At 35.9% G+C, this 24,427-nt stretch overlaps 2 protein-coding genes across 4 annotated transcripts in view; one reads left to right on the top strand and one right to left on the bottom strand.

Annotated features, from left to right (window-relative positions):
• The window catches only part of ABCG2_3 (ATP-binding cassette sub- G member 2), a 13,344-nt gene extending 3 nt beyond the window's left edge, over nt 1-13,341 (top strand). The window contains exons 1-6 of the mRNA XM_051215860.1: nt 1-4,380; nt 5,212-5,574; nt 7,866-8,066; nt 9,376-9,655; nt 11,109-11,404; nt 12,729-13,341. The exon at nt 1-4,380 is cut by the window's left edge and continues 3 nt beyond it. Coding sequence (XP_051066404.1) covers nt 5,402-5,574; nt 7,866-8,066; nt 9,376-9,655; nt 11,109-11,404; nt 12,729-12,879 — 1,101 coding nt within the window. The 5' untranslated portion in view covers nt 1-4,380; nt 5,212-5,401 and the 3' untranslated portion in view covers nt 12,880-13,341. The remainder of the gene's footprint in view (nt 4,381-5,211; nt 5,575-7,865; nt 8,067-9,375; nt 9,656-11,108; nt 11,405-12,728) is intronic.
• Nucleotides 13,342-14,201: 860 nt separating this feature from the next.
• Nucleotides 14,202-18,195, bottom strand: STK16_1 (Serine/threonine-protein kinase 16). Of its 3 annotated transcripts, XM_051215863.1 has the most exons (7): nt 18,130-18,195; nt 15,903-16,042; nt 15,627-15,864; nt 15,452-15,591; nt 15,165-15,414; nt 14,989-15,119; nt 14,202-14,579 (listed from the first exon to the last, which is right to left on the bottom strand). In XM_051215863.1, exons 2-5 carry the CDS (start codon nt 16,019-16,021, stop codon nt 15,276-15,278), a joined length of 636 nt encoding a protein of 211 aa, XP_051066407.1. In that variant the 5' UTR covers nt 16,022-16,042; nt 18,130-18,195; the 3' UTR covers nt 14,202-14,579; nt 14,989-15,119; nt 15,165-15,275. The 3 variants fall into 3 exon arrangements, with proteins under 3 accessions (XP_051066407.1, XP_051066405.1, XP_051066406.1); XM_051215862.1 differs by lacking the exon at nt 18,130-18,195 and having other exon boundaries at nt 14,989-15,257; nt 15,294-15,414; nt 15,903-16,043; XM_051215861.1 differs by lacking the exons at nt 14,989-15,119; nt 15,165-15,414; nt 15,452-15,591.
• Nucleotides 18,196-24,427: the final 6,232 nt, after the last annotated feature.

Below are 24,427 nucleotides of genomic sequence, written 5' to 3' on the forward strand. Positions count from 1 at the left end.
TAATTATTATGACAAAAACATTTTAATCATCTTATTATATTCACTAAATCTAATGTTATTATTCGTATTGCGTAATCTAGTATTGTAATCTTCTATTCGCCATCTTGGTTATTCGTGTTCACATTTCCTCACGGAATTAGTACTTTAACAAAAAAAATTTCATATATATACGATTGTACAGCTTGATAATATATTGACGTATTTCAACTGAGAAGAAAGATTAGTTCAGCGAAGAGTTCTCTTTTCGGCGAATCCATTTTCAAAGCTGCACAATCGCAAATATATATACTTATTTTTACAGGGTGATGATAATACTGATAATAAACTTCTGTTATACATGGTGACAGTGAGGTTAAATAAACAAAGGTATTAGAAAAATTTAAAACGGAAATTTTAATAATCGTTTGATTGTTATTGGCTTAAGTATTCATCAAAAGATAGATAGATAGGGAAATTATCATTGGGAAAGGATGCTCGGCGTGATAAAATAAAATGTTAAAACAGAGATGAAATGTAATCGGAATGATCGTGGAAATAAAAACAAATCAGTTGGGGATAGAAGATTTAAAGGGAAGATGGAAGGTGAAGCAGGTGGCTGTAAGGGAACGAGAGTATGAAGAAAGAGAAAATTTTTAATACATTAAGACCATGGTAGAAGAAGAGGTTGTATATCAACTGTCTTCCTCACGCTACCATTGCTTTATTCTCTAGAGAAGTGGCTTGCATTGAGTTATGAAACGTCAGAAAACTCAATTTTTCTACTCATTGGAACATTACAACTATATTATATCATAATTGAACATTATCACGGCCTAAGTTTCTTTGCAAACTATTAATGATAAACTCTCTCTAATTCATGTGATCAATTGCCGTAAAATGAGCAGTTATATATATATATATATATATATATATATATACTGTAAAGGTTTCAGTCTCTTTGAATGTCCTTTTCTAATTGTTGTAACTTGTGACTGCCGATTAGAACGAAGCGTATTTATCGATCGGATCAATGACACGAAAAACACGTACGAACGACCTAGGGTCCCGATTGGCCCTGCTTCACTGTCTAGCCCAGCCAGTTGAGTCCAGAACACAAGTCTCAGCCTCTGAGATATGAATCGTTATATTTCAAACATACTCTGTTTATATACCAACCAAACAGACCACATCGTACCATAAAATAGAAAACAACATTTGTACAATATTTAACAAGTGAAATAAATACTGATCAATAGGGAATGTCCATTTAAAGTCCAAGGACACCATTAGACTTAACATGATAATTATTGGTATATTTTTCCGAATATCCTAACACTAATCCATTCTGTTGCCTGTGGAAAAGAAATTTCAACACGACACCTTAACTCATCCCCTTCAAAATGTTCTTATATGGTAGAATGTGTTGAGAAGAAATGATTAAAAACTGTCACAAAGTAATTTTAAACAGAATTGTATTGAAATACATACATTGAAAATGGAGGGAATCGATCACTGGTTTATATCAATTTTGAAACGTCTATATTTGAACTCTCACTATCATTCACTCTAACTGAGTAGTTCATATTATTTCCGTTTAATTGTGAACAGAAAATTATGTTCAAGTGATACAATGCTCAAGACATAGGCCTAACAATCAGATTTTAGTTGATTGGGAAATGATTGCCCTAAAGACTAATTACTTACATTTTGTCATGCTTATTTTGTGTTGACACTGTGGATAAATGTCCCATTTTATTTCATAAAAAGCCTAAATATCCTTGCGTCTATATCAAGAAAGCTTCTGTACAAACTGGACTTCTCAATATTGTTATCGGGCAGGGAAAAATAGTTTAGAGGCAGTGTTATTCATTTAATTTTAGTCGGAGTTTTGAATAATTAACTTAGTATACTAACGTATGATAAAAATATTATTTTGTCAATAATAACGTATCGCTATGTTACACTGAATAAATACTTATGAAATTATGTTTTACAACAACGTTGAAGTGCATATATTTTCATACAACGTACGTACTGCCAATTCTTAATGTGGTTGATTTTGTTCCGTTGTTTAATTTGACCGCTCATTCTATCCTTATCTTAGTTCCACCTACAATAATTTCACTCATCAAGATATGCGTTACTGAAACAAGCTACCTAAAAAAGAAACCAGTCTTTTCAGACAATGTTTATACACATCAATACGTCCTTTATTGTACAATTATTTCCCTTGAAATCATATCATACAGCTAAATGAACTAAGTGGTTTGTAGTACATCATCTTTTGAACATAAATTGCTTTGGCAAATCTTGTTTTGTACTTTGATAAATATTGACTTTTACCAATGCATCTATGTAACATATGCATTTTTTAGTCACAAAACGTAGATAAACAGAGACTAACCAATCATCACAAAATGACCTTCATATTCACTATGCTTTTAATTAAAAATTTATTTAAAAGAATGTTGTGTTTGAAGGCTACTTTAAAAACTATGCAATGTTGATTTGTTTTCTTTACGTTGGAGAATAGTTAGTACATTTTAATGTAACACTAAGATGATTGTGAAATATATTTTCAAGTGATAATAACACGTGAAAATTATTTCTGAAATGATTGGTTAAAAAAATCAATATAGGAATTCTTACGAAGTTCATTTGTTGATGTACTTATGGCACACTAATCAGTTGGTAGTTTTATGAAATAGCTTTCAGTATTGACCTTGTACGACTGTATATTAAGTAATTTACATACCTAATCTGATGCAATATTAGTATCATAAGCTCAGTGACAGTTTTATTTACTCAAGTTTTTTTTCAGTTAGAATTATAAACACTCGTTTACTAGGTGTGATCTGGCTTACTACAAATCATGTGTAATATCCAGTTACTTTGATATGCTTAACATTTCATTAGTTCAGGTAGTACTCACCACAGACTTCATAGTTCTTTATTTGGGTACATTGTATTCAGTGATATACGGTTTAATTTCTTTGACAAGAATCAAAGCGACTCAACTGTGTCACTTAATTTATTTTTATAAGGAGAACAGTTAAAGTCTGAATGGTTCAATAGTAAGTCTTCTTGCTCTCTATAATACTTAACATCTTCAAAAAATTATCACACAGAAGTGCAGGCGACACTTTGTTAAATGATGATAAAATACATTTTTTCGGGGATTTTATTGAATTCACTCAGTATATCCACACAACTGTCTTTATCATTTTGTTAATAAAGTGCTGATGGAATAGACACGTAAAACTCAAAGGTTTGATGAAATTTCAATCAGTGGTTGTCAACTTACCAAACTTACAGTAAATGCCTTCATTAGTTTTGTTCACCTGATGAACTGATCAGACTTACAAAATCTAATAAACAGTGACTAATATTTCTTTTTGCACGAGCAAAAATACATCTGAAACTAATCGCTGTCCAAAAATATACGTTGTTACAATCTCTCGAATTTTCCGATTTTTGAGTATAATTTAGTCATTTGTACATAAAGCTCGAAACTAAATACAAGAAGTAGGATTGAAGGAAAAATCATACTGCAAATAAACGTTCTGTTTGATGTAATGATCCCCTCATGATACTATTGAACTATACTGATTTAAACTAGAAATTGTCTCATCGAATGAGCGGTGTTTATACTACTTATCTAGTAATTAAGAGTTATATATACAAATCATTTAGTCAAAGTTGATTCAAGTTTAATATATTGTGTATTGTGAATTCACAAATCTCATCCTATCATGTTTGTGATAGTTCCAAGGAAGTCCACGAGACTATTTAAAGTTTGAATTTGTAAGTCCTCAGGTTATTTCAGATTTTCATAGCAACGACCATATCCTTATCACAAGCCGTTCATATGTCCAGTTTTTTTACGCTATGTCAGGAGACTGACATATCGAATAAAAATTAAAGGAATAAAAATTCTACCAACATTCAATTAATGCTATATAAAAACTATATTCAAATAAACAACAGACAGATAAGCAATGTTAGAAGAAATGTAATCATTGGGCGTATTGCGAAATAACAATGGGAAGGTACAAGTAAACAACACTAAATCTTGAAGTTATTTTCAAAACTGCCGAATCAGAACTATTTTGACCGCTTCACCATTACAGTATACCTTAGTACACCGAATAGAATCCAGTAGTATTCACCTAAAGGAAGTCGCAAACATATCTTTAATGTTTGTCTTCATGAATTCCTCTATATTGCTTTTTCCCGTTTTAGATGCAAAGTATTTCTTGCAGAATGTAGTAAGAATTTTTATCAGAATAGATTAGGTCAATTGAAGCAGGAAAAACTATGTAACATTCAAAAATACAATTCAGCGACGACAAGAAAAACAACAGCGATCACTAGACATATTCAGCGCAAACAAGACAAACAGTAATGATATATATATTTTTTTAATACAATAATCATTGGTATATTTATAATTAACTTTTGCTACTTCCAAATTTATAAATTTGGCTTTGAATTACACTTCATCACGTAAGGTGTAGGTGATACTAGTGTATTATCCATGAATTGCTAGATGAGGCGGGATTCGAACTGAGGATCTACCCTTTGAACACTGAGTGCTTAAAAGCAATAAGGTATGATATCTTATATAAGTATAGTCCTTATAGTACATGACGAATACTGCTGAGTGACTTGCGTTATTACGAAATCATCGTTAGTTGAAGCCGAGTTGAGTAATCTAACTACAAGATTTCACTGTTAAAGAGGTTTTTCTTTTGCTTCACTTATCCGTAAGATACTCACCTAACATTTCATTATATTGACTTCCCAACCATGTATTCTCATTCCATTCCAATTCAGGCCGATATAGATAGACTTTTCATATATTGCTGATTGGATAAAAAAAACGTCTAGTCGACCGAATCAGTTCTATGTAGAGTTTTGATGAATAGTTTTGACTCCATACGTGGAACATCATAAAAATTGTATTTGTGGAGCTTTTGTAAATATTCCTTCTATCTGTCACTGAAGAATTCTCTTTAAATAGCGTTTTTTATGGATGAATGTTTCCATATCTGGTACATACAACAGATTCACCACACTCCAACAGAAAATTATCTACATCTGTGGTTCGATTATCTTGTATTTAAAAAAATCGGAGGTCAAGTTGATTCAGTTTGTGTTTTTCTTTCTGTATTCGTGAATCCTCTTTTTCCTATCTACATGACGTCCTTTTTTTCCTTTGCATCGTTTTAGGCTTGACTGCGAATTTGTACAACCAGGCAATTATTTATCAACAATAAATAAGGAAATTGAAAAATTTGATGAATTATGGGCGTTGAGTCGTTCTCTTTGTACTTCTGATACGAATCAGGAAGATGATGATGACAATAATATTCACTATCAGAATGTTGATTTTCAACAGGATAATTTGTATTCTGCACCAATGAATAATAATAATAATTTCTTTTGTTATGATACAACTATAAAAAGTCCTAAATTAGTTAACTATTTTTCTTGTAAATGCAAAAAACAGTCATCCAATTATCAACAATGCTCAACTACATTCTGTTACCAATTGTTTACACTTAATTGGCGATCATATTTAAGTATGAAAAGGTATGTACCATATGCAATCACAATCCTTTCTTTTTTTTCTGAAATAATCCTACTGTGATGTCTGCTACTTATATTGACATAAGTAGTATATGATGTTAGTCGTGAACAGAATGTCTGGCAGCAGAGAGACAACAGGATCAAACAGTAAAGAATGGAACAGGATGCAATTTGTATGAAAATGCAGGAACAATGAAGTCTGGGTCATTTTGAGACAGTTGGTGGACATTTTGCAAACTAAGCATTTACTTTATGATTTGTTAGATTTTATTAACAAGTCCTGTAATTTTGTGTTAAGTGCATTCGATTGTTCCTCACTGGTGTTCGTGTTCACTACACTATCAGTGTTTTTTTCGAAAAAACTACCAACAAATTCTACTAATAAGTATGTTTCCACACGGTTCAAACTTGTGTTTTTCTAAGTCTAATTTTCATTGTACCGGTTAAAATAAGTATACCGTTGTTTATCAAAACTTCTAATTTATTATACAGTTGGGAAACTAATAAGATATGTATTTAGAAATAGTACAAATTAAGAGATGGAAATTATTTAGTATTTGATAATCTCATAATATATTTTTCCATATTAAGTGCAGTTTTCAAGTTAAATAGAACTTGTTAAATAATAGAGGACATTCATTTGATGTGTATGTATAAACAGATCACTTGAAACGTTTAAAGGATAGATCGTACATACTTTACGCTATGTCTTGTTATTGTACCAGGTTACTCAAACCTATATGATGGAATTTAAATTCTCTAAATTTCATTGACTCAAAGATCCACTATCACTTGTGACTTACAAAAAGCAATCTAAAATAAACTGATTAGACTTCATGATATTGCAAATGTTAGCAGCTGGAAACGTCATATGGTATAATTATAATTTAGTCCTAGGTTATTGTCATGGAGATCCTAAGGTAATTTCAAAAATGTTAATGCTAGACTGAAGTTACTAATTAAATCACTATAAGAGTGCAGGCACCAAATCTTAACCGAATTGGTATAAACCAATAAAAAATACTGTCAGCAAAATAACTTAATTCTTTTATTGAATTTAATCTCTACTAAATGCATAAGATCAAGGTAAAATAGTGATTGTGAATTACTCATCAAAGAAAAATAGTCCGAAGTCCAAAATGAAAACCATTTGATGCCAACTCTAATCTAAAGATTAAACGCTCATTTCCAGTCCTGGGTTCTATCCCCAACAGACTCGTTGGTACTTCTTCTTAAAGAGTCTCATAGTAAGCAAAAATTACTGTCTATTCTATCTTTTTCAATGATACTCTGACTAAATACAATCAATAAATTCTTATTTCGAAGCTTTGTATGTTCCTAACTTAGCTGGTAATAAAGTCATCTACTTTTCTTTTGTATTAGACAGTTGATTTAAAATCTCACTTATTTTGACTTCAGTATTCTGCTGAGAGTGATGAATTCACCGAAATATTGGTGTGTTATTTGTAAATAAGATTAACCTTTTCGCAACAGAAACTAGAAATACTGATTAGAATTAAATTGTACAACTTTGCTATTCATAATAACTTTTTCTATCAACATGAACTTATTACTTAACAGCTTTAATGGATGCCTGCTCAGTGGTCTAGTGGTTAAGTGCTCGGGCGCGAGACCAGTAGGTCCTGGGTTCGAATCTCGCAGGGGGTGAGGTCGTGGATGCGTACTGCTGAGGAGTCCCACAATAGGACGAAACGGCCATCCAGTGCTTCCAGGTTTTCCATGGTGGTCTAGCTTCAACTGACTCATGATCTTAACCATTGAAATCGTAATTATTTGCACTATTTCATGGAGAATTGTTGTACATATCTTTACTCTAATTATTAGACACTTAGGTCATTATATTCCCACATTCTCCTATTTGTCAGCTTTTGTTTGGTGTATAAACTATTGTTCTTTATTTTTGCCTTTAAGTTATCGTTAATGAATTATAGACTTATTATTCAGTTTCACTGATGGCATTGTTATGCCTGTTTTGTAAATTCTTGTCCCTATTGATTTGTGGTTGAGTAATTAATCTATGAACTGAAGTGTATTAGTATTAACCTCAATCGTTGATATGAAACAATCTATTGTAATTATTCATTACAATTTTGTCCCATTGCTTCTCATCAAAATATTCTTAATTGAACATATGTATGTCTATAAATGACGAACTTTAGAGATCGATTTTAAAGTTAATCAAGATTAACGGTTTGCCCGTTTGTTTTATCATTAACATTCTAATTTTCTTCATTCTTTTTTTTTGTTTTTACTCTACTACCGTTGCAATACAGATCAGGCAAAACAATACTGGCACATTTTGTCATACAACTTGTAATAGCCTTATTTTTGGGCATCATCTATTTAAACATGAACAAATGGAGCGGATCTGGAATTCAAAATCGTGTGGGCTTATTTTTTATCACTTGTTTACATTTATTATTTATTAGCGGGACATTATTAGAAGTGTTTTTAAAAGATCGTTTGATATTTATGTAAGTTTATCTTGATGAGTTTAATATTGACTATCGTTAATATCTGATACACTGAATGATTTCAATTGATTTTGTCTCAATTCAATATAAATTTTTGAACACAACAGTACATAAATACATTCTTGCGAAGTTATCCGTCTTACAATGTACAATAAATGTGCAGTATCTAGCGTTTTTCCTGCTCGTTTTGTGTGTGAATACTGCATATAAGAGTGTAAATTAGCTTCGGATTCCCTTTCAAAATTCTGAAGCTATCAACATCTGTTAGTCATGAATACGTTAGTTTTGCTCATCCTAATATGTCACGTGAAAAAAGCAAATAAAATTGAATTTAAGGCTTAAAATAAAATTCTTAGTGGTAATTACACATTTAGTAAACCTTCACTCACAAAATGAATTCGAAGTACTCCAAAAAGTCTTGATATAGCGCATATATTGGACAATCAAAACCCGATAGATAACCTCTCCTCTATATTTGGGTATTTAGATTTCGTTGAGATCGTGAAATAATCAATATTAGACCACCACTAAAATCCTGGAATCACTAGACGGGTGTGTCGTCCCAATGTGTGACTCCCCAGTTGTGCGCATCTGCGATCCCGTGCGCGAACTCTTAAACTCCAGACCACTAAGTCGGCATTCAACTCTGTTGATGTCTAACTTCAATTGATCCATGATATTGCGCAACCCTTCATTGTTTTAAGTGGATAACTCTCTACACCCAACACGGATTGGACTCCATTGGTCATGGCTTCCTACTAGAACTCTGAAAATTAGCTCTCAAAGCTAGTCACTAGTGAGCACATGATAATTATCAGTATAGGATTGTGGAGATTTTTGAGGAGTTTTTTTGATATCATGAACCGACCAATGTTAGACCACCATTGAAAACCTAGAAACGTTGAACGGCAAGAGACTGTAGATCTTGGGTTCTAGTCCTGCGTACGTGATTGCGTATGCGCAATGCTGAGGAGCCCCAATATGAAATGAAATGGCCGTCCAATGCTTCCAGGTTTTTATTGGTGTCCTAATATATAAATTGTTGTTCCTCCAGAGCACTCAATCTGAGATATCTTAAAAAATGATTTATTCTAATTAGTTGAATGAAAAAAACTGCCCAATAAGATTATTCAAACTATAAGAATAAGAAATTAAATCTATAATAGAAAAATATCTACCTGGACGATGAATTGCCTAAAATCATATCTCTTTTTAAATTTACCTGCTAATTAACATTTCAGTTACTACAATAAATTACAAATAATTATTTCATCGATTATTGTTTATTTGTTTTCTCTCCAATAATTAGACATGAGACATCAACTGGATTTTATCGTATTTCAGCATATTTTCTTTCTAAAATTTTATCGGATGTTTTACCAATAAAAGTGATACCAGCTTTTTTGTGTTTATCTATAACATATTATTTAACTGGTCTTCGCTATGAATTATATCCATTTTTATTATGGCAACTCACTATTGGATTGTTAACATTTTGTGCATCAGCGATTACATTTGCTGTCAGTGCAATGGTAAATGATCAACGAATCGGATCAATATTATTATCTATGTTTTTTGTCTTAATGATGGTATGTGTAGTAAATTTTGTTAGATATAAATTTTTGTGGAATAACATGTTGTTTTTTTCTTCTTTTTTCTTTGGTGATTGTGTTTTATAAGTTGATTAGTTTTCTTAGTTGCTGTTTTTTTTTGAAAAAGAACTTATAGTTTGTATAATCAAAAGAGAAACAGACGAACTTTTCGATTAGAGAGCTATTTCACATCATCATTACCAATGATAATATTTTTATATTCACTATTGATGAATAATAACTTTTTGAAACCATTTTCAAAGTGTATGTAGATATCATCTTGGGGACAGTAGAATTTAATAGTCTGCCGAAAGGTTTAGACGACCTATTTCTCAACTATACAAATATTGCAAATAACTTTCCTGTTTTAAATGTATTTGAACTGAATAGATATGAATGCTAAGTGTATGTACTCAGGTATTGTTATAAAAGGTTGGTAAATGTTTGAAATGCCGGATACTATTAGCAACAACGTACTGTGGGAGAGAACAAACCAGATCCCAGCGAAGGAAGAAATCAGGAAGAAGCGCTGGAAGTGGATAGAACACACATTGAGGAAAGCACCCAACTGCGTCACAAGACAAGCCCTCACATGGAATCCTCAAGGCTAAAGGAGAAGAGGAAGACCAAAGAACACATTACGCCGAGAAATGGAAATAGACATGAAAAAAATGAACAAGAATTGGATGGAACTAGAAAAGAAAGCCCAGGACAGAGTGGGTTGGAGAATGCTGGTCGGCGGCCTATGCTCCATTGGGAGTAACAGGCGTAAGTAAGTAAGTAAATGTTTGAAATGGTCAGTAGTGGGAAACTCAAACAGAAATATTGGATTTATTGAGATATTTTCCGTCTTGTTTATCCTTTGAAAAAAGAGGGACGAATATAGTGAAATCTATTCACCTAATTTATGATATATGCAATGAAATAGTTGTAACAACTAACCTGAACAAAAATATCCCCTGATTGAATTTGGGTGGTCATATATTGGCTATTGAAAAATAATTATAAAAGATATTTTCGACTAATTACAAGTTAAATAGGAATTTTCTTTACAATATTGAACAATTGGTGCTGGGGAATCATTAATGTAACCAAGTGTATGGTACTTAATAAAATTATTTATGGTTGCTTTATACGACAAATCAACTAGTTGAAACTACAAACTATTGAGTAACAGCTCCGTTTATCTTTTTAATAGGCTCAGTATTTGCTTGTTAATTTAATGAATGTAACTAATTGTTGATCGAATTGTATCTCTCTGAAATCTAGTTATTACTCATATTGTACACTAGTTTACTTTATCTCTCATCACTTTTATGCACAGTTACTGTTCTTACTCAGAATAATGCCAAACTATCGTAATATTATCTCTTATCACCACACAATTTCATGAAGTTTGTCTTATTTTAACTTTTCCTTACAAAATACGTTCTGTTTATTTATTTTTTAGGTAACGAGTGGTTATTTAGTAAATATATCAACTTTATGGAAATGGCTTCAGTTATTTCGTTATATTTCAATACTACGTTATGCTATAAACATATTAACAATAAATGAATTATTTGATATGACATTTTGTCCTGAAAAAACATTACCTCATTCAAAATTATCGTCTGTAGATTTTAATCGCATTAATGCAAGTGATTCGCCTTATTCAAATGCAACATCATTATTGATAAATGAATGGAAAAACACTGAGTACTTTCAAACTGGAATTGGAAAAATTCAAAATTTAGAATCTATCTGGTAATTAGTTCTGTCTTATTTTCTTAAATCATTACAATGTAATATAACTATATTTCTAATACATAAGCTAATACTCCTTTTAATCGAATTCAGTTGGTTGTGTATATACAATAAAAGAACAATGAATAAAAAACAAATTCCTAATAAATGGGTGATAACTAAGGTTGCCTAGTTGACGTAACACTAAAGTTAACGTCATGAGCGAATATCAGTCTCATTTATTTTACTTATAAAGTACAATAGAGATAATGTAGTTGACAAACGTTACCATTGAGATTAGAGGTATATCACTTTCTGTATACAAAGGTCAGGTTGAAAGCGCGTAATGAAAATGGTCTCTGAAAAGCGGAATAAGGTGGCATATGCTACTTGTTGATTATTTGAAACGCATTTGCGGCATCCACGTTGTGTTCACTATGTTTAGTGATCGCACTTGTGAATCCTGTACTTCCTTTCAGAAACAACTTATGGGGAATGTGTTCGGAAAACCCTGTAGACCCCCCGTTCTTTCGTTGTGTACTTTCTTCCGTAAGTACACGTAAATTCTTAAAAACCTTTGAGTATATATGTTCTACATCTCATCACTTCTTTAAACTGTCAATCTCAGACTATCGAAACACGAGTTTGTAATAAAGGTCTACAATCTTGGTGCAATTGCGTTCTGTAACCTGAATGATTTGATTCTGAAGCTTTCATGGTCTTTCCTGACATTATCATCCCCACAAAAGCTCAAATAGAGGTGGTTCATGAGAATTTCTCCATAGGTGACAAACAGCTTGTGGTGGTTGGTGAGATCACTGCCTGTAAGAACGAGTCCCCCATCTATTTTCAAAATAGTCTCATGGATATTATCATAATCATTAGACGAAACATTCCGAATGGTTAGCGACGATATCTCAAGGTTGGCTAGGTTGTTTATGATAGTTATCATGAATAACAGTTGTCTATCAGGAACGGCTTGTAGTAAAATATCGATCCAGATTTCCTACCTACAGATATTTCCTCGAAGATAGGAAATCAACTGTGGATTGTACGGTACAATAATTTAACTATACACACTGATCACCCCAATATAAAATGTGTAAACTGTTTCGAAATGCATCAACCTATTAACCTGAAATGCAGTGTTTTTCCAATAGAACTGAAAACTATCAAAACAGTGAAACTTCCTATGTTTGTATACTTTTTAGTAGATAATCTTCAACACATTTACACCTGTACTTCATGTGGGTATGTGCTGGTTCAACACTTTAAAGATATTGATTTAATTCAAACATCTGTTATTATTCTCACGTTTTTTATTTATTTTCACTTAATTATACAGCATTAGCGGTGTACAGTATTTAGAATCGCAAGCAATTGAATATCGATCAAAATGGGCAGTTTGGCTAAATGAATTGGGTATATTTGTGATTGCAATTTTAGCCTTGTGTGTAGCTTATATTCATTTAAGACTAATTAAACGATATAGATAGAAGAGAATAGAATCAAGCAATATAATATTTATATATATTTAGTATTAGAATAATTTATACTAATTATTTTTCTAAAAACATTTTCTTTAATATGTAACTAATTCTCTTCGTAAAATTAAAACTGTCTTTCATATAACCATTTTGTTTTTTCTTCGATTAACATATATATACTTTAAAAGCCATTAATTGGTCTGTGCTAATCCAATTGTTTATTACTAGTAGCATTCATGAACATGAGCATAATGTTTATTTTAATTGTTGAAAAACGACCAATAATAATGCATGTATTTTTTTTATCGGTTTTTGTTTTTCTATTTTCTACTTTACTATATTGTTTACTTTTTTTCTCGTTTCCTGTACATAATATGTTTATTTTTATAATAGTGCTGAATTTTTTTTTCTATATTCAATAATTACTTTTTTGTACAACGAACATTTATATATGAGAAATCTAGACATTATACCTCTTATGTTGTTTGATGACAGCTCGTAGCGTACATATTCTAAAGCATTTTAATAACTGTAGTTGTAAAGTTCGGGTCATAAAGACTAGACAAAATTGGACGATGAAGAGTTCATGAGTTGAACATCCTAGTTACCTTATTTAGCCAAGTAATCGTGCCATTTTTAGTTTATTCGTAACGAAACATTCACATAGATAGATATAGGTGGTTGGAGTTTGTCAAATCACATAAACTGTAATCTAAGACATTTACAGTAACGTACCTACCAAAGGTTGGCTGTCAGTAAGTTGCTGTTTTTTCTGCATATCATAAAATAATTATTTAGTTGGTAACCCTTTCCGCTACATCATTCAATAGATTGCGGATTTTAGGACCTGGTCACCACAATAACAATCCGTCGAGGAAATAAAGTGTCGAAATACCCCATAATTTTGTTATTGAAGACAAAATACTTTTTAAGTAGCGGATGCAACGGAATTTCGCGGACAGTCCATTAAGCTGAAACAGTCCGAGACTAAACTTCACCTCGCTTCTGATACTATTCATAGTAAGGTATTTGTCGTCTTGACTTTGTTCACTGCTGTGTTCTACGCGGATTCAAACTTGTATTTTATTTTACATTGATTTTATTTGTGATAATACAACTAAGATGATCTGATAAGTACCTAGGTAAGATAGAAATCGATGGTTACTAACCTCAGGACTCATGAAACTGCTTCTGCGAGTATGAACATTCATGAGTCCTACGGATTGAGTTGCATTAAACTAGTTAACTTATGAATCTTAACAGCTCGACTACACTATACAGCATCTTGCTTCGGCTCGGGTGCTCCGCCATATAAAAGCCCTCAAAAAATGTATTTGTGAAATATTTAGTAATATTTCATTTTCGACCAAAAGCCAAAACCGTTCTGGAATTCCATGCAATATTGTGTCGAATATTAAAAAGTACAGAGAATAAAAGTCAAGGTAAAAAGTTTAGAAAGACTTCTCAGTATTTCGTAAATAGTATAGAGAAAGAGTAGAAGATTGAAAGATTTACGGTTAGATTTCATGTGGGATTTAGTCAAACTAAGTCAAGATTACAAAGAATAAGTTATTGCACTTTGATTGTTACAATACATGATTTCTTCAGGTAGGTTTTTGAAGGACTCCACAAGTTGAGTAAGTGAGGGACGATCTTGAGGATTAGCGGACAGCATTGCTTTCATTAACTTTATCAATTCTGGTGGAACTCTGAAAAATTAAATAAAGGAGAGTAAAAAAGAATGTTTTATTGAGTGGTATACCGTACAGAACAGAACAGTCGTAACAACGTTAATATTGCATTGAGTTACCTTAAGAAAACTTGGTCTAAGAACAAGGCGATAGCTGATGACGTCAGATTAAATTAGAGGGCCTAATTTCTGTTGAGGGGCGAATATTATGTTAGACTGGTTCTTAGAGCTGATTAAACTTCATCGACCAGGTTTTAACGTGGGCATTAGATTAAGCAACTTGAAATCGCATGTAAAATAAAGATATAATTTATTCATATCGCTACTCTAATAATTTTGTATCCTAAAATCGGATCAAAAGGTGATTAGCCATCGCAAAATCACGATAATATTTTGATAACTATAAAATGTCTTTAAAAAACACTTACTTTGAACACGAATCTATTGGGAAATATATATTAGCTGAACAAGCAGCAAGAGCAACACTATCACCCCGCGCATGAACGAAATCCATTGGGGATTTGAAAAAAATCAGAGCATAAAAGAGACATCCTAGGGACTAAAATAAGTATTCAGGCATAAAAAGCCGTAAGAAAGTGCTTGCCCAAACATCAGCTTTCTCGGTTATGGTTTCGTAAGTTATTGGATTAAACAACTCTGGAGCCCGATAAGTTAGTGAACAGTTTTCCTCAGCAAACTCCTTGAAAAACGAGATCTAGTAACAAAATGTTACCTTCCATTTTTCTGCATCTCTAATGCTCTCAATAGGAAGAATGGAGGGAGTAACAGAGCCAAAATCCATTAAAACTGGTCTCATTTCTTCAAACAAAAGAACATTCCCAGGCTTTATATCTCTATAGAGAAATATGTCTACAAGTATAATTGTCTTACCGATGAGACATTGGAATATCAAAAGAAAGAAGAGCAATAAGGCCATCGCAAATACCAATCATCATGGTCTTTATAAGGTACAGGGGGAACATAACGTTACGTGCAGATCTATGGTCAATTTCACGTTGCAACGTACCTCGCTAAAATACTTCTTTTGACATACATTAAAACATACCTTGCTATAAGATAACACCAAAAGAACTTCTGAAATAGCTCCTTGTTTACGTCTAGAGACATGTTGTAGGCCACTCGCGATACAGGAAAGCAGGTTGGGATGATCAGGGAGATTCAATTGGAAATTAGCTTCTTTTAAAGCCTTACTTTCATCATCCTTTGAATGGCATAGGATACGTTTTAAAGCGAATGATCTTTTAGACACTTTGTCAAAAACGAGATCTATTTGGCTAAATCCACTGAAAGCTTCCATTATTAGAGAACCTTATAAACATACCCAGTATCTAACTTATCGCGCACGTAAAACGTTTTCCAGTGTCCTGATGCATCCTTTACTCGAACAACTTCATTACATGGGTCTGTACAACCCACAAGACAAAAGTTTCTCAGAACCATACATTCAAGTGAGATTCGTCACTAAAATGAGGATTGATATTGAAGATATACTGGTGGTCTGAAACAAATATCTACAGAGTAAGACCTACTTAAGCTCCAACAGACACATACAATTAACAAACGAATTCTGATCTAGTTGTTTAAGACCATTTGTATTGTATATACTTAGCGACGAAATACTGGGATAAGAAATCCCTAGAAACTTCAATTAATATAAATACATAAGTACATTTCACGATGTAGAACTATAATGACGTGTTTAGCAGTTTAAATGAAGTATGATGCAAGGACCTCAAATTTATCAAGTCTTTAGATTTTTTATCTTGCACCCTAACACTTCTTTTACTAATCTAGTCTGAAATATCTTTTGGGTTGACGTGTCCCAAACAGAATCTATAAACCCACTTTTACCTTTTCTTCCTGGTACTGGTGGGCAAGTGAATGGAATAAGTGTTTTTTACGGCAATCCTATGTAAACGTGTGGTTGTGAGGTGTTTATATTGGTCATCATTACTAACGATTGCCTGCCTCGTACTTGTTGTATTGGGTGCTAAATAATTTTGGCTGCAGAGAGATTTACCATTAACTGTTCTTACGAATGACCTCATGAACAGGACCAGACTTAAATGATATAGATATTAGAATAACAGAGCAGTTACTGGTCATGAACATATAGTACTGTTCTAAGTACTTAAATGCACACGAATTGAATTTTGAAGATTAGGTCACTTGTACTATGCTTAAAGTTGTGATCGTGCTTATCTTATCATTCAGATCTGCGTTATTTTCTAAACATTTAATTTTTCAACGTTGAGTTGGAGGTGAACTTAAGGGTTAAATTCTTGTCAGTTAAATATGTTCTGAAGATGAATGCATGAAAAATAGGATGTTGGTCGGCATGTGATTAACGGGACTGTAGTATGTGATACTGCTAGTTATGTGTAACTGCGAAATAATGACCACCTGTTATTCTAAATATTTGCTCATAACGAAGAGTCATACACCAGAATTTGCAACGATCACAAGGCTTTTTAAAACAATTGATATTGCAATTAGCTTACATCGAATGAATTTGTGCCCATTTATAAAGTTTGTAATAGCTAAATGCTGTTTTTAGTCATTGACTTATGGATAACCGTTCGTGTGCTTTCAGAAGAGGGACAACAGAAAAAAGGGGATTGATAACATCATGCTGAAGCTAATTGACATTTCATGAAACGGAAAGCTTTATATTGATGTACTGAGTTTTAGCTCGTACACCATTAGGTACGCATGTGACCGTGCTGACTGAGAAAAATCTGACACTTAATCCTCATTATTTTGGGATAACACAAGGTCGATTTATCATATTTTGACGAAATTTCGCAATGATTTATAAGACTATTAGATTGGGTCTCACTGTAGAGGATTTCACCAGGAAGTAGATTTTATACGCTCGCATTCTGTTTATACTTTTGGAAAACTATTAATTAGTCATAAAGCATATGCTCTATGTATCCCATTATTGATCATCACATTGTTAATTGTACAGTTTTTGTATGTTCGACTTGCACGTATTTCCCGTTTTTGGCCCCAATTTGATCTTACGTGATAAGGTGATGCAATATAATTTGTCAACGACATCCACACATAATGTGACTAATTGACGTTAGTAACAAATTAGCAATATACCCGTTTGCTACTTAAGTAGCAGACAGACGGTAATAGTTGGGTGCAGAGTAGAGATGCATTACCAGCAGATCCAACTCCATTCGCAGTGATTAGTACTATTTGTAAAGTTAGTGTACTAAGTATGAACAATTAATGAGACTACAGATACATAAGTGAACGAAAATATATAAGCATGATTGGCAAGGTCATAAATAAGACCGGCACATGTCATCAGAAGCTGTCTGAATTCCTGAACTTTCAATTTTACTAAAAACTGTAAACAAGCGTAAGAAATGCCGCTATGTAGTAACCAGTCTGTTGTATTTAATGGAGAAATCTGAATAATGTATTATGAGTCAAGATTTCACGTCATATGTACAGCACAAAGTAAAACCGATGTTTGGAGGAGTGTATATTAATGAATGTAATGTCTTCTAGTTAATCAATTAAGCAAATACCCCGTATGATTCACAAATAACTTAATCACATAACGCACACTTTGAAGATTCGCCGCAACTTTCAATGTCCAATCACGTTCAAATGGTTCAAATGGTTTTGGATGGAATAGAAGAAGCTTTCGCTTAACAGGCTTCCGTGTCTAGTAGCAGGTGATCACCGAATCCTTCAGGCAGGAACCTAGGTATGTTAACAATAAAAGAGGAAAAGAAATTGGTAAATCATAGTGTGATGCTGTCCTTGGTCCTTAAGAATAGGTCAAGCTGCCTCTTGAAGGACTCCTGAGAAGTCGCTTGGACTAGCTCGGCCGGCAGCGAATTCCAGCTCTTGACAACTCTTAAGGAGTAGAAGTTGTGTCTACATTCCGTCTTGCTATGTTGTGTTTCCAGTTTCTGGGTGTTACCCCTTAGGTTATTATTCGAACTAAGCTTAAGTAGGTGTTTAAGAGGATGTCCAGAAGTGTTAAGAATACTATAAGCCATTAATAAATCACCTCTAAGACGCCTATACTCTAATGGGTAAAGGTCTAGTGAATGGAGGCGTTCTTCTTAAGGTTTAGATTTGAGTCCTCGAACTGATTTCGTGGCTCGCCATTGGATACGCTCCAAAGTGACCTTGTCGTTTTGGAGTGAGGGGGGAGTACTATTTTTCCGTACTCTAAATGGGGACGGATGAAACGATTGAAGATTGTATGGAAAGGTCGTCCGTCGAACTGGCCAAAAATGCGCTTCAACGTTACCAGTGCAAGGTTTGCTCGGAAGGCATTTTTGTAACAGTTAGCGTAAGACTTCAAATCATGGGGCATCAGGACTCAAGAGAAGAGGCCCTAGTACTGAGCCCTGGGGGACCCCACTAGGACATTCAAATGCGTTAAACGAATCTGGTTGAAATAGAAGCTTTCATTTAACGAGCTTCCTTATCTAGTGGCAGTGGATCACCGATGCCTCAAGGTAGATACCTAAGTAAACTTAATCATAAAAGAAATTGAAGTTTATAGATAGTATGTGTTTACGTAGACCTTCGCATTTAATGGACTCCATAAATTTTGAGGGTATTGAGGTAAGTTGTACCGGTCTTCAGCTTGAAAGCTTGGTGCGTTGACCTCCGCCAAAAATTCGTGTATAATTAACCGGCCTTCAACTTTCTGACACCGCGAATCTGCTCAGCGAATGTGAGAACATCAAGCTAAGCGGTCTTGGTAAAATTGAAGCCGCTTCCTCAGTACAGCAGAACAAACTATAATCAGACCAGGTCGAACGTCTTTGTTTGAGTACTACAGTTTCAGACACACGAAGTCAATGCCCAGAATAACTGAGAGTCCTACCGAGTCCTACTGGTTTAGCTCTCAACGACGTACTTAGAAAGAGATCGTTGAAATGTTTGAAAATACTGTTCGTCAAGAAGGTCATTAGCGCCACGTTTGTGGCGTTATTATTTAATGTGCTCTTGCATTACTCAAACTCTTTTTGTTGTAAAGTTACAAAAGTACCATCTTCGCTACGTAGAATATATCCTCAGCCTTGTAGTGACCTACTTGTATGAAAAGAACACGATTGGTATAATCGAAACTATTATGATAACAAATCGTACCAGTAATTGTTTTACTGTACCTGTTTGTTTAAGTGTACCGAAAACGCAAATTCTTTCGTTGTCTGTGACCTTGCACGAACTTGTGTACGCTCACTAGTCTCGCTTGTAAACCTTGGCATGATTTCAGTATGCTTTCGATACCACGAGATCATCAACAAATATATCTTACTACAACCTTCAAGTGCCTTCTGATATTTGGTCTACGAAGGGACTTAAACTGGTAAATAGCACGTAGCCTCACTGTAGTGGTGATTACAGTCAATAGAGACTCGACGCCTACTACATCTGGTGATCCCAAACTAAGAAAACGTTTCAACCACTGGAAAACCTTACAAAGAAGACTATTATGGTTGGTCTATCGCTTAAATATCCACGTTCGTTGCACAATTTCATCTTGATATCTTCCAATGTATGATATTCTAGCAACAACTAGAAATGACGGATAGCGATATGAGTAACATTAATATAATAGACTTCGAGGTACAGGTTATCAATTTCTGACCTGTCCCTTTTATTCCACATGATCCAGAAGTTTGGTTCCTGGCACTCGAGTCCCAATTCGAGATACGCCGCATTCTGAACAAACGGCAGAAATACTCTTATGCTCTGGAAACTTTACCAGGGGATCACATTGATGTTGTTCGTAAAGTTGTCCTCAAACCCAATGTACTTAACTTCTGTGATCGTCTCAAGAAGGCGATCCTCAGACCTAAGACCATCGAGTGAGAAACGCTTGAGGACATTATTAGCACGTCACGGCTGAGCCATCAGCTCACGCGGCTGCAATCTCTCACAGGACCCACGACAGACGATTCCGAAATCGTTCAGGAATTATGGCCCGAATCTCTACCACCACATCTTCCAAGCCACGTCAAAAGGCGGTTTCGGAAGCGAGTATGGGTTGGTGCTGGTTTACTGTGCGTTCGGTTCCAGCGCCAGCCGTTATCGAGCCCCCTGCTCGTACAAGGGGGAAACTCCCGAGCCAACGAGTAAATGCAGCCGTACTCGCCGATCCTTCACCTCAAGTTGGCCACTTACCTTATGTGCATGATTACTGCACTGACGCCACGAACCTAGTAGATACGGGTGCCCAAGTTTCCGTCGCACTTATTAGTAACAGTAAGTCACAAGCTACAAAGCTTCGACCAAGCGCTGCGAATGGCTGTCATTCATACCTATGGTTCACGATAGCTCACGGTCAACATGAGCAACCGAAGACAGCATCTGTGGACGTTCATCATTGCCGATGTTCTCACAGCCATACTCGGTATTGATTCCCTACAACATTACGAATTGCTAGTCGATCCCTTTAGGTTTCATCTAATCGATACTTCGTCGAACAGTAAATTCATGAGCTATAAAGCTAAAAAAACCGTGCCGAATCTTAGGTGTATTTCATCAGTGTGACTATATATTCCACGCATTAATCGAGAAGTTCCTCCAATTGACTAAACCTCTCGAGGAGATCCCATCGGTGACCAATCATGTGGTCCACCATATAGTCACCCGCGGACCCCCAGTCACGGAAAAACCTCGCCGACTGGAACCGGACAAATTAGCTTTCACCAAACGTGAGTTTGTCAATTTACTATCTACTGGTATTATCCGTCTTTCTCACAGTCCCTGGACCTCAACTCTTCACACGGTTCGCAGAAAGGATGCGGCTAGTTGGAGACCATGCAGCAACTACCGGGCATTAAACGTAGTTACTTCGTCCCCCACATACACGGCATCACTCAAGGGCACAGCAATTTTTTCTGATATCGATCTGGTACGAGCATATCATCAGATCCCAGTCGCTCTTGAAGATATCGAGAAAACCGCTATCACGACTTCTTTTGGTCTGTTTGAGTTCCTACGAATGCCATTTGGATTACGGAATGCTGTTCAAACTTTTCAAAGGTTTATCGATAGCATAGTGCGAGACTTAGACTTTGTTCACATCTGTCGCATCATCAAAAGTAGATTAACATTATCAGCATCTAACACTCCCATTCCAGCGCCTTTCGGACAATAAAATAATAGTCAACCCGGACAAGTGTGAACTAGGCAAACCATAAACAAAATTCCCAGGTCGCATCATTAAGCAAGAGGGTATTTTACCTTGCAAGAACAAAGTACGTGCAATAATGGAGTACACTGTGATGTCCACACTCAAAGAACAGAAGGTATTTTTCAGTTTAGTTAACTTCTACAGACGTTTCATCCCACACGCGGCAGAACGGTTACGACCATTGACCGATTTACTTTGCGGTAATCCACGCAAATCGGAATCGAACGATGCCGCCTGTACTGCATTTTCAGAGATCAAAACGGCTCTGACTCAAGCCACATTCCACGTTCATCCTGACCCATCAGCCACGCTTAGTATAGTGGTTGATGCATCGGATTTTGCTATAGGGGTCGTTATGCAACAAAACATCCCTTGAAGTTGGCATCCTCTCGAATTCTTCTCACGACGTCTCACTGTCGCGGTGACGAGATATAGCGCCTTCGGTCAGGGACGGCTAGCAGCCTACTGTGCAATCAAACATTTCCGGCACGCAGTAGAAGGACGCCACTTTATTTATTCACCGACCATAAGCCTTTAACGTATGCTCTGCATGCCAAGTCTGACCGCTGCTCACCACGAGAGTGCAGACATTTGGACTACATCTCTTAGTTCACGACAGACCTTCGTCACGTTAGAGGGGGGTCGAACAATGTTGTCGATGCTCTGTCACGTATCTAAGTGAACGCAGTTACTTTACCGGTGTTTTATCTCCCTCATGTACAGAAGCACAACATTCTACATTCCTTTCAGTACCGGTAAATATCCCTAGCTACTAGCTACTATCCTGTGCGATACTTCTACTGGTCTTCCCCAACCCATCGTACCCTCTGCCCTGCGTGAACTGTCTCATCCAGGCATCACAGCCACACTACGCCTCATTGCCGCGCGATACGTCTGGCCATCCATGAATGAAGATGTCCGTATATGGGTAAAGCAATGCTTCCAATGTCAACGATCAAAGGTGCACAGGCACTTAGCTGCCCCCATCGACACGTTCGCTACACCAGATGCTCGCTTCGATCACGTTCATGTAGACATTGTACGAACATTTCCACCATCGCACGGGCACAATCACATACTCACGTGCATCGATCGTTTCACACGATGGGCCGAAGCTACACCCATCACGTCTACTACGGCGGAGACAGTTGCTCACCACCTCGTGGAACGATGGATGGCGCAGCACGGTTGTTCCTCGGCTGTCACGACCGACCGACGACAACAATTTGAGTTCGAATTATTCTCCTCGCTAACCCGACTGCTTGGTACGGAACTCATACGCACTACCGCCTACCACCCGGCATCAAATGGTTTAGTTGAACGGTTACGCCGCCAACTCAAAAGTGCTCTTCAAACACACGAAAACGACAACTGGTACGAAACCTTGCCGCTCATCCTCTTAGATATCAGAAGGAGCTTAATGGCAGATATTCAATGTTCCGCCGCTGAACTTGTATACGGCACGACATTGCGTCTGCCTGGGGAATTTTTCACGCCACGGAGCAGTAACGATTTCGGTGAATCAGACTACGTCCAACGATTGTCTGAATATATGTGAACCCTGCCTCCTGGGTCAACTCGAATACAACATCAACAGGTCGCTCTCCTCCGAGAGCTATCTACCTGTTCACATATTTTCATACGAGTAGATTCGGTGCGCATACCTTTGCAACGACCTAACGAAGGACCCTTTCATGTGGTTTCTTGTCATGAATAGACCTTCAAGGTTGATCGACTTGGCCGCGTCGAGATAGTCAGCATTGATCGTCTCAAACCAGCACACGTCGATGACAGTGCCCTACTCGATAACTTGAGACTCAATGCTATGCCTATCAAACCTACTAGCAGGATCCTTACATCTACTTCAAGTCCCACGCTAGATACATCAGAGACCTAATTCTCACGTCCCGGTCAACAGCACGTGTCACCTAACCATCTACTGACGAGACTCCAGTCTCACGTCCAGATCATCAGACCACGCCGCCCTTGACTTCGGATGAGATTGAAGGATCACGAAATACGAACGAGACTATCGTCTCACGTTCTGGTCGCCGAGTACGCTTACCCGTACGCTTTCGCGACTAACCGCACAGTCAATAACGGACACGGTGTTGGATTCTTCCTATAGTACATGCATGCTACACTTTTTTCTTATGATTTCTTTTGTATCCTGAGCCCACGCCTCCGACCATCGCCCGTTTGGTATCGTCGACTTCAATCAACCTTGTCGAAAGCTGGCCTGATCATTCATACCCTTGTCAACACACTCAATTGATATTCTGGTTTCAAATATGTCTGGCATGCGTTAGGTCTTAAACTTGGTTGCTATGATCGCTTCTGGTTTCTTCGCTCAATGTTGTTCCGTCCTACGTCTGCGGCGTTTTCTGGTCCGGACCCATACGAACGTGATTATCAAGTTCTGGATAAAAACAGCTCTGTTGTGGTACGCTAACTTGAGCAACAAATACAGCACTTTTCGCTTTATACCGTTTTACGTAAAAGACCTTCTGTGGCAACTCGAGGATCAACGATCGCTTCCTGTTCCGCCAACCGTTTCGTCCTACAATCTCACGTTTGCCAATCAGTCCAACGAACGAGACCGCTAACTATCGAAAGTGTAAACCCTTTCTAGTGGAGGGCTCATATAGTGACCTACT

Source organism: Schistosoma haematobium, chromosome 4 (assembly GCF_000699445.3).
Source record: "Schistosoma haematobium chromosome 4, whole genome shotgun sequence".
In the NCBI taxonomy this organism is placed as follows: Eukaryota; Metazoa; Platyhelminthes; class Trematoda; order Strigeidida; family Schistosomatidae; genus Schistosoma; species Schistosoma haematobium.

Excerpts from the sequence above, each read along its gene's own strand:
- STK16_1 (XM_051215862.1), bottom strand. The coding sequence starts at position 16,021 with ATGGTTCTGAGAAACTTTTGTCTTGTGGGTTGTACAGACCCATGTAAT. Across the intron at positions 15,865-15,902 it reads CGCGATAAGTTAGATACTGG|TGGATTTAGCCAAATAGATC; the intron begins GTATGTTTATAA and ends GGAAGCTTTCAG. Across the intron at positions 15,592-15,626 it reads TGGTGTTATCTTATAGCAAG|CGAGGTACGTTGCAACGTGA; the intron begins GTATGTTTTAAT and ends GAAGTATTTTAG.